Source organism: Thyridium curvatum (genome assembly GCF_004353045.1).
Source record: "Thyridium curvatum strain D216 chromosome Unknown NODE_5_length_802575_cov_81.998223, whole genome shotgun sequence".
Classification (NCBI taxonomy): Eukaryota; Fungi; Ascomycota; class Sordariomycetes; order Thyridiales; family Thyridiaceae; genus Thyridium; species Thyridium curvatum.
The window spans coordinates 683,761-696,564 of NW_022156760.1; the positions used below are offsets into that span (position 1 = coordinate 683,761).

A 12,804-nucleotide genomic window follows, 5' to 3' on the forward strand; every position below is an offset into this window, starting at 1 on the left:
AGCTGGGAGACAGGAACACTGGTGTGGGCGAGTCCCGTTCGCTTCCACCGCGGAAGCGTGACCGGGATAACGTTAATTTTACTCCGCCCAAGGCGAGACGCTAGCGGTGGATAAGATATTCCCGGATGAAGCCACTTCGTGAGGTCGCTGGTGTGATGTTCTTCTTCCCCAGAGGTGCGGTTCCGCCAACACCAGCCAATCGGCTCCTGAAGGGAACCCGAGTCACCGAGGTACCAATCTGAGCGTTCACACAGATGGGTAGAGATGAGGGGTCTTCCAAGGGCTGTCTGCACATTGACTGACGGATATGTACCTAGCAATGATCTAATCAGTGGTGCAAAGAGGCGGTGGTCGGCACTAACGAGGGACTAATAAATGGAGTTGTTGACACGCAACTGAGGTTGCAATCCATGGCATCCATGGATAAGGGATACCTTGTGCTTCCACGGGCTTCCGAAAGCTGTCGGGTCAGCTTAGCGGGAAGTGCTTTGGTATTGCTATCTGAGTACCTACCTGGCAACATGTAGGTAGACGTATAGGCGCCTGACCCGGGTGGTTGCATCAATATTCCATTGCTGTCTCTTGCGCCACGGAGATACCAGCACTCGATATTCCGTCCCGGGGCTGTACAAGTAGAGATCCGGGCTGGAAGCCTCAATTACTGGGCTATGCATGGACAGATGAATGTCATAGCTGGCATCCTTCCTGTGATACTAAACCAATGGCGAAGGATGGATTGCGTTCTGAAGACTTCTGGAAGGACATAACTCGGTATCGTCGACCCCAATGTACTCCGCAAGAGTGCTATCTTGATTCGGAAGCCGACCTTTGCAATCCGGCGGGCCAGCTTTGATGTTCTTGTCGTGGGTGGTTCAAAGTTGGCCGCTAAATTCAACAGGGTGGAGGGAAAAAACAGGGGCTGGAGGGGATCCACAGGCCAGCCAATCCCCGTAGCTCTAATTGCTCCTTACCACTGATCACCGCCAACAAAAAACTGCCGGGGGCCTCCTTAACAGAAACTCCTCCTCTTTTCACGTGTGGTGCAGTCTATTCTTTCTTCCCGATCTACCACTCCCGATCCGAAGCTGTCATTCCTTCGTGCGCACACGTCCTTCTGCGATACATCAGCCTCGTGCCTCATCAATTGTCCGTTATCGTCGCATTTCCTGCCCCGGAGAGGACAACTATACCGCAAAGATGTCGAAGCAGTTCACCTATCAGGATGTTGCCGAGCACAACACCAAGAACGACATGTACGTCGTCGTTCACGACAAGATCTACGACGTAACCAAGTTCGTCGACGAGCATCCGTATGTCTCACGACTTTTCCTCCTGCCCTCGCATTATGATATGCTAATACCGCATCTTCCCGTAGCGGTGGTGAGGAAGTCCTGTTGGATGTTGCCGGCCAGGATGCGACCGAGGCTTTCGAGGATGTCGGTCACAGTGACGAGGCACGAGAGACGCTTGCCCAGCTGGAGATCGGTGCCCTGAAGCGCCAGGTAGGAAGACCGCGACATCTGGATGCTTGCAGCGTACTGATGTTATTCTATACAGGAGGGCGACCCGGTCCCTAACGCTGGCATCCCCGGTGCTGTCTCTCCCCAGGCTCAGACTGGCGCCGCGACTGGCCTTGGAGTCGGCCTTTATGCCATCATCATTCTCGGCGGCGCTCTCGCCTACGGTGCCTACCAATACATGCAGCAGTAATATACCCCATACTATCCTCCTCGCCGCCGAGTAACAAAAAGCCTGACCAGCTCTGTGCAGACAAGCCGCTGCCGGTGGTAGCGCCCAGCAGTAGAGGATACTGTTTCCGAGACGAAGACATTCTATAAACTAGACCATTTCGCGAGCGGACTGTCACCTTCTCACCGGGGCCGGACATGCTCATCCATGCCGGCAGGAGGTAGCATGGTATGGCGATTGCGAATGCGAACACTTCGAGATTGAGGCGTTCTGTTCGGGGATTACGATCATGACAGCTGAAAAGAGCTTGCGGGTATTTAGCGGCGTTGACAATATACAAGACTTATAATTTTGATACTTTGGTACTGCGTATCTACTATATCGCTGGAGGCTGGCTGATGTTTAACTACTGTACCTGATCCCACGGCCTTTCCAGTCGTTTCCTTCGTTCATGATAACTATGTGTGTCTGCCCAAAAGTGAATGGGTGCTCTCCGGCCAAATCAGTCATGCCGAGGTTCGCAATGAGTGGTTCAGATGGGACTTATGCCCCAACAATGTCCGACACGGTGCCTCCAAACAGTGTGCGAATCCAATGGGAAGCCGTCGGTCGGTCGGAACAACAGCGGCGGTCGTTCTTGAGATTTAGGGAATACGTGTCAAGCCAGAATCGCGAATGAAAACAATTTGTTAGCTCGACCGAACCTTTGCCATCCAACAAGTCCTGCTCACTTTGAAATCCTGTCAGCGCGCCTGTTGAGTCTTTGGCTGACACCCACCACTACTTGACACCACAGGCACCTTATCAGCTGCGGTCAACCCCACCACGTGACCTCATTTCCATTTCCTGACCTCAAAGCTTCTCCCAACTCGCTTCAAAGCATTTTCTATCCTCTCTCTTCGTGACCAACGCATTTCCCCCAGATCTCGTCCAGCTAGTTGCCGCCCGCCATGTCGAGCTACCTCGAACGTCAGCGGGATGCCTTCTCTGGGGGTTTGGCCGCCATGGCGGCCAAGATGCCCGCCAAACGAGCTGCGCCCACAGCACCCGCGTCTCCGTCTCCGTCGGTCGCATCGACCACCTCCGTTGTCCCGACCGCTGGCGGCACGCCGACGAAGAAGGTCAAGCGCGACGCCGGCGCCGCCATCTACTCCCAGCCCGAGAACACGGGCGTCGGCACCGACATCAGCACCAAGATCGTCTATGCCGTCGAGTACCTGAAGAACAACGGCAAGCCGCTCGCCCTCGAGACCGTCTTCAGCCACCTCAACGTCAACCGGGAGGCCGAGTCGGTGCAGAGGGAGGTCGTCAGCCGCCTGCGGAACCACCCCCGCATCACGTGGAAGCCCGACCCGAACCTCAGCGAGCAGGCGTGGAACTCGGGCACCTACGAGCACAAGCCCGTCATCCCGAGCGTCAAGGACAAGACGTCCCTCCTCAACTACCTGCAGAAGCTGACCGACGCGCGCGGCGTGACGGTCAAGGATCTCAAGGACGGCTGGCCGACGTGCGAGGATGCGTTGACGGAGCTGGAGAAGGAGCACAAGATCCTCGTTGTTCGGACCAAGAAGGACAACCACCCCAAGATGGTCTGGCTGGACGACGCGTCGCTGCACCACGGTGTCGACGATGAGTTTCGTGCCCTGTGGGGCAAGGTCAATGTCCCGTCCATCGACGACATTGTGCACAAGTTGAGCGCGGTCGGACAGAAGCCGACGAGCGAGGACCCACGGCTCAAGGTTGTGGACGCACCAAAGGAGAAGAAGCAGAAGAAGCGCATCCAGCGGAGACCCGGAAAGACGACCAACGCCCACATGAACCACCTCCTGAAGGACTTCAGCCACATGAAGCGATAAGCCGTCTTCTCTGGCCTCCCGCCTCTTTCTCTTGTACTACTTACTTATTATATGGCATGCGGAACGGAGTTTGATTCTTGAAAGGGCGCCGAGGGAAAACGGCTGAACTTTTTTTTTTTCCTCACTGAGACGAAATGATATACAAAGATACCCCCAAATAGAAATGCCAAAATACAGGACTTATCAACTCCCAAGGCTACATCCTACTCGTCTTCAACTGAGCTTTTATTGCCTTGTCAAACAACCTCGCAAACACCTCCTTGCCCTGCATACCTCCCACCCGCCACCGTCCCTGCACGACAAACGTAGGTACCGTGCTGATTTCGTCATCTTCCCGCGCCGCCCGCGCCTCCTCGTCCACCCCGGCGTCCTGCTCCCGCAGACATCTCCTGACCTCGTCTCCACCGAGATTTAGCCCCGCCGCCGCTCTGGCGAGAAACGCCGGGTCGGCAACGTCTTGCCCCTCCTCGAACACGCCGCGGAAGATCTCGTCCAGCAGCCGGCCCTGGACATCGCTGCCGCGGCCGCGCGCGAGCCGGAGCAGGCGGTGCGAGGCGCGCGAGCTGCCCAGCCGGCCGGCCCAGGACCAGCGGGTGCCGTACGGCGCCGCGGCGGCCCCGAGGCGCCGGAGCAGCTGCGCCCTGTCCTCCGGCGTGCGGCGGGAGAGGTAGACCGCCTCCTTGCTGGGGGACTGCTGGCCTGTGTTTTTTTTTTTTTGTTTTGTAAGAAAAGAAGTCTTGATTTAGGTTAGGGCGTGTTCGGATCCTATGCATACCTGGTCTCTCCGGCTTGGCGGACAGATAGAACGGCTTGTATACGATGTCGAACTCGACGTCCGGGTTGTTCTGGGCCTTGTAGCTCCGCACCGCCTCGTCGAGGCTCTTCTTGCCGATGTAGCACCACGGACACACGGTGTCTACGTACACTTCGATGCCGATGCGGCGGTCCCTGGCCATCTTGGATTATAGTGGTAATTGCTCTCTGCCACTCTGCGACTGTATGCGACGGGTTTGATGATCGTCCTTCATGAACTGGTGGAGCAAAGCTGTTCTAAATGCCGACAAGGCACACGGAGCGGAGAGCCCCGGTGGTCATGGCGTTCCATGTCTCCACTTTCCCCGGATTTCATTGCCCGATGTATCCGTCCACATGGTAATCGGCGAGATTAAGTTTCGCACCAGGTACAATACACTTGTCAATATTGGCGATCGGGAGCATTGTTCAAGACCGCATCTCAATTTAGATCCGGCCGAGTCGATTCTCTGCGAAATGCACAGTGATTTGGTATCTTTCAGTTGACAGAACAAAACCGCAAGGGGAAAAAAAAAGGAAATTTTCAGGACAACCAACTTGGTCTCCCAATGATCTATCTAATACAAAGTCCATGCCTGCCCTGGATGCCGACCTCGTGCCATAAAATAATGATATAGGTTGAATAACCCCCTAGAAATCCCAACCCATACCATTCATGCTCTACTGCACGCGTGTGCAGATACGTGCAGATACGTGCCTATAGCAGGCAAGATTCTGCTTGCCGAGGACCAGTCTAATAAGAACCCTGATTGTACAAAGGAAAGGTGAGATGGTGGAGAAGAGAGGGTATTTCGCCCAGACGTATGGGTGCATTAAGATTGCTCTTTAGCGGTCCTGACCGCCTGATTATCCCGAAGTTGCGTTCTCTCGGAGACGTCGTTGCAATTAGGTAGAATCGGACTTGTGTGGGGTATGTGTAAGAAAAAGGAGCCCAAGGGCGAAGTGGACCAACAGTAATGATTACTGCGTCGTGGCCCAGAGCTCGCTCTGTCGAGGTTTCGAGTCGTAGGACGAGGCGGAACCTGGCTCAGCACTGCCAGTTGCGCGACCACCAGGAGCGTTTTGGTAGAAGAGTTGACCCAGTCCATTTGCAGGATAGGTCGAGTCCGGGTCGGGGTAGACGTAGGCGTTCGCACTCTGCGAGGGCGATGCAACATGGGAGGGGGATTGCCATCCGACGCTTCCCATATGCGGACTACCGCCAGCGCTTCCGGGACCCTGAGACGGCTCGATACTAGGCTCCAGCGTCGAAGGAGGGTTGTATCCAGTAGGGTGCGATGTGGGCCGGATGTTGTTGTATCCAGAAGAGACAGTCGATGCAGGGCTTGCCGCATGGACATCACCTCGGAGATGCGAGGGAAGAGAGGTATTCGGCAGATACTGATGCTGTAAGCTGCTGATACCGGCCAGGTCCGCAGAAGGCGACATTGAGAGCGGTCGTTGGGCCGGGGATGGAGTGGACAAGGGAGATCCCTGAGCGGAAGCTTGCTCGCCGTCAGATCGCGGTCGAGCCAACGCACTTCTCGCGACAGCGGCGTTGCTTGCTCCACGAGCGAGAGCCTCGGCCGTGCTTCTAGCAGCGTCCTCGACTGAACCTGTGTGGTGGTTCTGATGTCTCGTGAGAGTGGTACGACGAGTGAAGGTCTTTTGACAATCGGCGTAAGGGCATTTGTAGGGCCGCACACCCAGGTGGATGCGACGGTGCCTGGCTAAAGAGCTAGAATCGCTGAAATGCTATGTTGCAGACCGCGTTAGCAATGTGCTGCACCACAGCCTGTCAGAGGTGGGTGACATACCTTTCCACATCGCTCGCACTGATGCGGCTTCTCGCCCGTGTGCACTCGCTGGTGAACCGTCAAAGCAGAACGCTGGATGAACTGCTTGCCACAGCCGGGAAAGTCACAGACGTGAGGTCGGTCGCCCGTGTGAATTCGCTCTGTAGATAGTCAGTACGGACTGGTTCTCGTTCGCATTCTGCTTCAGATCGGCAGCTTACCGTGTCTTGCCAAGTCACTGCGCCGTGCGAAACGCTTTCCACAGGTTGAGCACGGGAACGCCTTCAACACTTCCTCAGGCAGATTCCTAGGTGCTTGGACAGGAACTCCGGGGGTACCAACTGACGGCGGTAGAATCGGAGGGACAATGCTCTGCGGCAAGCTTGGCAGGATCATGCCGGGCTGAGCCAGATTGGGATCGGGCATGTGGATAGGGGTGTGCATCGTGGATGGCGATCCATAGGGCCGAGTGTTGTCGATGCCGTTCATGGGTGTGGCCGAGAATCGTGAGTGCTCTGAACCGTGCGGAGAATCGGCCCTGTCGAGAGGGATCTGTGGAAGTGGCTGCAGAGGCTGGAGTGGCTGGAGTGGCTGGAGAGGCTGAAGAGGCTGGAGCTCCTGCTTAGGCATCTCGGGTGCTTCTTGTGATTGATGAGGCGCTGCTACGCCGCCTTTCTGGTTCAACATGTTCCCAATTCCCATAACCTCGCCAGGTCCTGGAGATGTCATAGTGCGACGAGAGGATTCGGTTGAGTTCAAGAGGGGGGAGGAGACCTCAAAGATAGTAGGCGGTTGATCCTCGCGTCACAGCGCAAAAAAAGAAAAGTGAAGGCACTGATCTGGAATTTGTCAGTGGTGAATGAAAGCAAAGTGACTTTGGGGGGAAACTGTGGGAGTGATGTGAATCCGTTGTAAGGTGTGACAACCTTATCTGATCAAGTCCAATTCACCTTGCCCATTTCGGCGAGGGCGTTGGTCTCAACCAGGAGGGAGGTGAATGTGAAGGTGAGATCAAGGCAGAGTGAATGTGAAAGTGAAAGATTTTCCCCCTCACGTACCGTGTTTGCTTGGCTTTACACCAGAGAGCGCCTTGAGAAGACTGAAACAATATTGAATCTCGACGCGACTCGGTGGAGACAAAGGATAATGTTGATATCCGCGAACCTCAACGGCCAAAGAGCTCGGGATGGCTTCGCAAGCGGCGATGCTGTCACACTATGCGCCGACGATGTGGGAGCTCGTGGTTCTCGAGGGGACGTATGCGACGTGGATGTGATGCCTCTAAACGGAAACAGGGTATGTTAGTCGAGGCTTGAGAAGAGAAGAAAGAGGTCTCGCATCATGGCAGGGTCTGCAAAAGGAGATATGTTGATGGCAGAAGCGTGCTGGAAATGTCGATGCGAGCGAGGGTCGTGATCGCGGGGACCAGGGACGGGCAGTTCAGTACCAAATACGGCGAGCATGCGGCCAAGGCCTAACCTCGGTGAGGTGACACGGAGAGGTCGCACACAGCAGGCTCTACGAGCCTCTTTTCAAAGGGTTGGGCGCCTGGCCTCGACGGTCATGAATGCACTCTGGAGCCCGAGAGATGCATCAGGGTGTGCGCAAGTTGATGTTTGGGTGCAGGTGGTGGTGGTGGTGTCTGGGGTGAGGGCGCAGAAATGGACCCGGCACCCAAAAGTCGAGGTAGAGGGTAGCGGTGGAAGGGGGAGAAAAAAAAAGTGTCAGACACGCAAACAGCACTGCGGTGTTGCGGTGGTAGACCAGACCGTCCAGGCGCGAAAAAAAAAGAAAAAGGTACCCGGGGTACAAAGGTACAAGTACTTTGCCTCTCTCGGCAAATGCCCCAGACCACACTAATGGAGCAGAGCCGGGCTGGGGGCCAATTTGACAGGTCAAGTCAACGTGCGCAGTGACGCTTTTTTGCTTCCTCAGACATCCAGGGGATGAAAGGGACCCCGAGAGGCAGAGAGAAGAGCCCAACAAATGAAGAAGCGCGATGATGGCAAGGATGGAAGCCCAGATGCCCTACGAAGTAGATTCGTGGAATACCGACCAAGGAAAAAAAGCCCACTTACCAGCGAAGATGGGGATGCTGACTGGTCTCCCGTTGATCTCTTGCCCAGAAGAAGCAAGATTAGTCAAGTAAAGAAGCCTGACCGACACGACAGGCAACGAAAAAGGCGGCGGCGTGTGTGTACGCGGTGCTGAGCAGTGTGTCCAGCGCGTGCTCTGAAATCAAAGGCCAAGGGATAAAGACGATTAAAATGTGTGTATGTGGGCAAAACAGTCGAGTGACAGGAAGGTCGTTTGCTGTAAGCCAGCCAGTAGAGACACGGACTGGAGCGGATGCACAGACGGGATGGAAGAACAAGAAGAAACGAAAGAGCTGAGGATGACGCCGTGCGCCGTGCGAGAGGTCAATGGCCGTGCTTTTGAATGGATGGCCCCCCCCCGAGATCCAAGGCCAGCATCCATCCACGGATCGCTCTTCATTTTATTACGGAGCAAGTCTCATCGCACGCCTCGTTCTCCAGCAGTCCTCTTTGAAACTAGCAATGCCAAATCAAACCAGCAGATGGGAATATAATTAACAACGACTAAGAGGATACCTAGTCCAGGCTTGCAGGGTTCATGGGCCCACCCGAGGTTGAAACGGACGGTGTGAGCAGGGGGGTCTGGGCTGAGGTGGACGGGGGTCTGACAGGTCCTGTGGTCCATTGTGTGGTCCGCTGTGCTAACGCCTATGCCAATGCTACATTACATAGGTAGGTACGAGTACTCCGTAGACTTGACTTTTGCCAGCCATGGGTGGACGGACGGGCCACCCGCATTCCCATTGTACGGTACCCGTGTTGAATATCCATGAATGTAGTCTCTCTCGGTATCAACCTCATGGATCTCTTGCTGCACAAAGCACTCGTCGCAGAGACAGAACCTAGGTCGCCATCATCAAAGGCTCCTCGACGTGCTCATACGCTTGGGGACTCAACGCGCCAGCTGCTCGGCTCTTGAGATGATGGGCAGCATGTCTGCCACTTCCCACACTCCTGGCCATCCATGAAGAAGTACCTACCTACCTACATGACTGCCAAGTTTGTTACTTTGCATGCACCTCCAGGAGAGGTGGTGTTGAGAGATCTGCCAGGAACGGGATGTAATTGGCTCCACCCAGAAGCGGTCGTCGTAGTGGTGGTGTGGCATTCTGGTCAAAGCTCATGGGAGATGGGCCTCTTCCCCAAATCCGCCAACACTCTCAAAGGCGTGGCATTGATCGGGGCATCAACGGTTCTGAGTCCAACCCCGAGCCGGTAATTGCTCCCAAAGGTAGATCACAACCCAGTCCGTCGTATTTGCAACTCTCGCTCCCGGTCTGCCCTTCTCGAGACTAAAGCAGACCAGTTTTCTAGAATGGTGACACTGCATACAGCCTACCGTTTTATGATTTCAACCATCGTTGGGGATACGCGTCTCTTCATCCCGGGATACAATCCTCCGCCTGACCAGAGTTGTGTGGAGTCAAGAAAAGAGACACCGTACACCTTCTTGAGAAGGCCCATTCACGATCCATATGAGGACAGGACAGGGGGAGTGTATCGGGAACTAGTCATCGTGTTGGCCGGCAGGCTGCATTCTCATACTTCAAGGTTGAGATGGACCAGGGTGTCGACGTCAATAGACGTTTTCTCGAAGGACATTGTCCCACCCTGGTTGCTAGAGTGCCCTGACCACCAACTGTTCCTCAGCCCTGGAGCAGTAGTACCTTCTTTTAGGTAGGGTACGTATACCTACCTACCTAACCTACGTAGGTCCGTGCTGTTGCCGGCAAGACAACAAGGGCTACGGGGTAGTTTGTCCATCGAAGTACTTAGAGTGAAGATTGAAATCCAGGACGGATTCAGTCGTTCTTCCATGTTTCAACCTGTCAGGGCCCCCCCTCCCCACCATTGAATCGTTCGAGCGGAATTATTGCCGACTTTTGTTGCGACTGGTGATAGGGGGAAACCTCGGAGCAACCTTGAACTCAAATTGAACACAGCCATCTCGAGGTTGGCTGGCTGGCTGCATGCCCCTTGAACGGGATGATCCATCCTCTGATGTCAGGCCTGGTGCTGACGGGCCACACTCCATCAGGTGCCGGGAAACAAACATCCTGACGCAGTCACTCACTGCCAAGGGGAAAAGGGGCACGACCCTCACGGCCCTCGCCGTTATCATCCAGTCTTTTGTTCATTCGCCAAGATCGGCCGAAGGGGGTGGAGGATGCACGCCTGGTGCATGGGGAGTTGCAGCGCAAACAGTGCCTGGAACCAGAAAAGGTGATCTGCATGCGCGAGCAAGGATTGGGGTGGTGCGCTGTGGTAGGACAATATGTCCCGTGAGCTAGTAGCCCTTCCGAGAATCCTTCTGGAAGTCTTCTAGAAAAGCGTCAAGTCGCCCTAGCGCAGCGCGCAGAGCCGGTTAATCTCGTACGCGCAGACGTCGACGGATGTGCCCCTTGCCTGGCTGCATCGGCTGCTGGCCTCCTACCTAGTCTGCACAAAATGACGACCTGCACACCTCTTCGTATCAGAAGCACGTCTGCCAAGGACCGCGCCCTTGGTCTCTGACAACTCACTTCCTAGGTAACTGGGTAATGACATAAAAAAAGCCCAGAGGGCATGACGGTTCAGCAGAGGATAAGTGGAAGCATGGGCCGCCTAGCAGGGGTGGGATGGGGAATTTGGAAATGAAGCATTGACCAATTTGGACAAACCACTGGCGCTTGCTCGGCCAAATTTCACACAGAGCGACCTCAATCTCAGCTTGGCTGGCACTGCAGTGCTGGCACTGCTGGCCCGACCGCCCCCAAAGCACCCCAAGCACACCCCCGGCAACCCTTGGTCCGTGTGATGCAGCTCCTGGCCCCTCCTCAATACCCTACCTAGGCAGATCGCTCTTTAGCCAGCATTCTCTCGCAGTCTAGTCCCTGTCAGAACACATGGGATCCCCAGACACCCCGGCCCTCCAAGCACCCAAGTGGGCGCGGAAGCTTCCACGAGACCTTCTACGCCTCCCGCAATGCTTTCATCAAGCCTCCGGCCCCTTCCAAGACAGCCCTAGCTTGTCATCTCCCCAGCTCGTTTCAGCACAATCTGATGCTTAGCCCCCCCGTCTGTCGAGAAATTGCACAAGGCACCGTGTTATCCGTGCATCCCGGCAAACAATGGTACCTCCACTGTGGAGGAACGCAGTCGCTGGCATTGAGTGCTGCACCACAATGGGGTTTCAGATTCGAGCAGTAGAGACTCTGTACAGCCAATACGGGCTCATATCTTCAACAGCTCTGTGAACTCCCAAGGCGCTAGGGGGTCCCATGCAGAGTCGAAGCCACCTCACTCACCTTGGACTTCAGCTTTGGCAATAGCCAACTCGGCTCTCTTCCCTGCTGGCCCCTACCTGCTTCACTCGACTCCACGAACAGCTCACATCGAACTTGGCGATACGCTCCCACGACATGACCATTGTTGCACAGCCATCTCTGCATGCATAGAACACGTGTGGAGTGGACCTCGTACCTGCAACAGCACGAGTAACACAGCAGAGCTGCAGTGGTGCGCTCAGCCAGGCTGCTTCGGCACCCCCATCAAGTCACGGACGCAGAGCAAAAGCCAGCGAGCAAAAACAACCCAGACAAAGGCAACTACAAGTACATCCCTGAGTGCTGGACGACAGGCACTGAGACACACTGAACAGGGGACTCGGGGAAAAGTGATCAGGGGCCGGGCCACCCTTGTCCCTTCTGGAAGCCTACTCCATACGGCCAGGTTCCATCTGTTTCATGTGGGTACATCCATATGAACTTCGAGACCAGCTTGCGTTAGCTGCCTTCTGGAAATATTCCAAAAAGATTAGCGACAGGGCCCATCTTTCTGACAACCCTCGAGCTCGGATATCACCGTAGGCCTACTTCCGTATTAGCCTCTCGCCTGGCTTGCTGGTGCCGGGTTCCCGCTCGAACTACTGTAATTACGATTCTTCAGGATTGTCATCTGTTTTCTATGTACAAAGTACAAAGTAGCTGGAGCGCAGCGCGACCTTCAGGATCCTTGGTGAAGCCGTGCTTTCGTCACTTCCCGGTAGGTAGTGCCTTGACTTGCGTGAGGCCAAACAGCTGGATCCGTGCTGTCATACTCCTGTTCTTACCTGCACAAGATACAGGAAAGGATGACGTGCGAGCAAGTTTGAATACGATCTTGTGTCACCCCTTAGGCAAGTCTGAGTCAAATATCTTCCAAGTGAGAATGCCTAGCAACTTTGAACCCTCTTATCTCGGGCCTGCTGCTGGCCCCCTAATACCAAAATGTCTTTGAGCTAGACCCTTTTCTTCTCATGGAAGGAAGTGACCTTAGGGCTGCAATGTATGTCTGCTTCACAACTACAGAGCAGTTCTGCTCTCGCAAGGCTACCGTCTAAATGTAATATGTGATCTTTTGGTTCTGATTGCTAGGTACGCGAGGCCTCCCCCCCAGCCCCAACTTACGACTACGCAGGAGCCGCAATTCGGCAAAGGACGTGAGGCCCTTGCAGTCTCAATGCACGGCCCCACAAGGCTTGAGCATGAGTTAAAGCGGCGCTATTGTCCAGATCTGGACAAAAATGACTTTCAATGTAGCTTCAAACCTGGTACG

The 12,804-nt window shown here is 55.1% G+C and overlaps 4 protein-coding genes across 4 annotated transcripts; 2 read left to right on the forward strand and 2 right to left on the reverse strand.

The window, feature by feature from the left end:
- Positions 1-1,197: 1,197 nt before the first annotated feature.
- E0L32_001433 (uncharacterized protein) lies at positions 1,198-1,710 on the forward strand (the record flags this gene model as incomplete). The annotated part of the gene is made up of 3 exons (XM_031135512.1): positions 1,198-1,310; positions 1,376-1,502; positions 1,558-1,710. 3 exons carry the CDS (start codon positions 1,198-1,200, stop codon positions 1,708-1,710), a joined length of 393 nt encoding a protein of 130 aa, XP_030991947.1.
- A 929-nt stretch (positions 1,711-2,639) lies between these two features.
- E0L32_001434 (uncharacterized protein) lies at positions 2,640-3,545 on the forward strand (the record flags this gene model as incomplete). Its single annotated transcript, XM_031135513.1, has 1 exon — positions 2,640-3,545. The coding sequence occupies one exon, from the start codon at positions 2,640-2,642 to the stop codon at positions 3,543-3,545; it is 906 nt and encodes a 301-aa protein (XP_030991948.1).
- A 196-nt stretch (positions 3,546-3,741) lies between these two features.
- E0L32_001435 (uncharacterized protein) lies at positions 3,742-4,501 on the reverse strand (the record flags this gene model as incomplete). The annotated part of the gene is made up of 2 exons (XM_031135514.1): positions 3,742-4,244; positions 4,321-4,501. 2 exons carry the CDS (start codon positions 4,499-4,501, stop codon positions 3,742-3,744), a joined length of 684 nt encoding a protein of 227 aa, XP_030991949.1.
- An 817-nt stretch (positions 4,502-5,318) lies between these two features.
- Positions 5,319-6,862, reverse strand: E0L32_001436 (uncharacterized protein; the record flags this gene model as incomplete). Its single annotated transcript, XM_031135515.1, has 3 exons — positions 5,319-6,092; positions 6,155-6,294; positions 6,355-6,862. 3 exons carry the CDS (start codon positions 6,860-6,862, stop codon positions 5,319-5,321), a joined length of 1,422 nt encoding a protein of 473 aa, XP_030991950.1.
- Between the last annotated feature and the right edge of the window lie 5,942 nt (positions 6,863-12,804).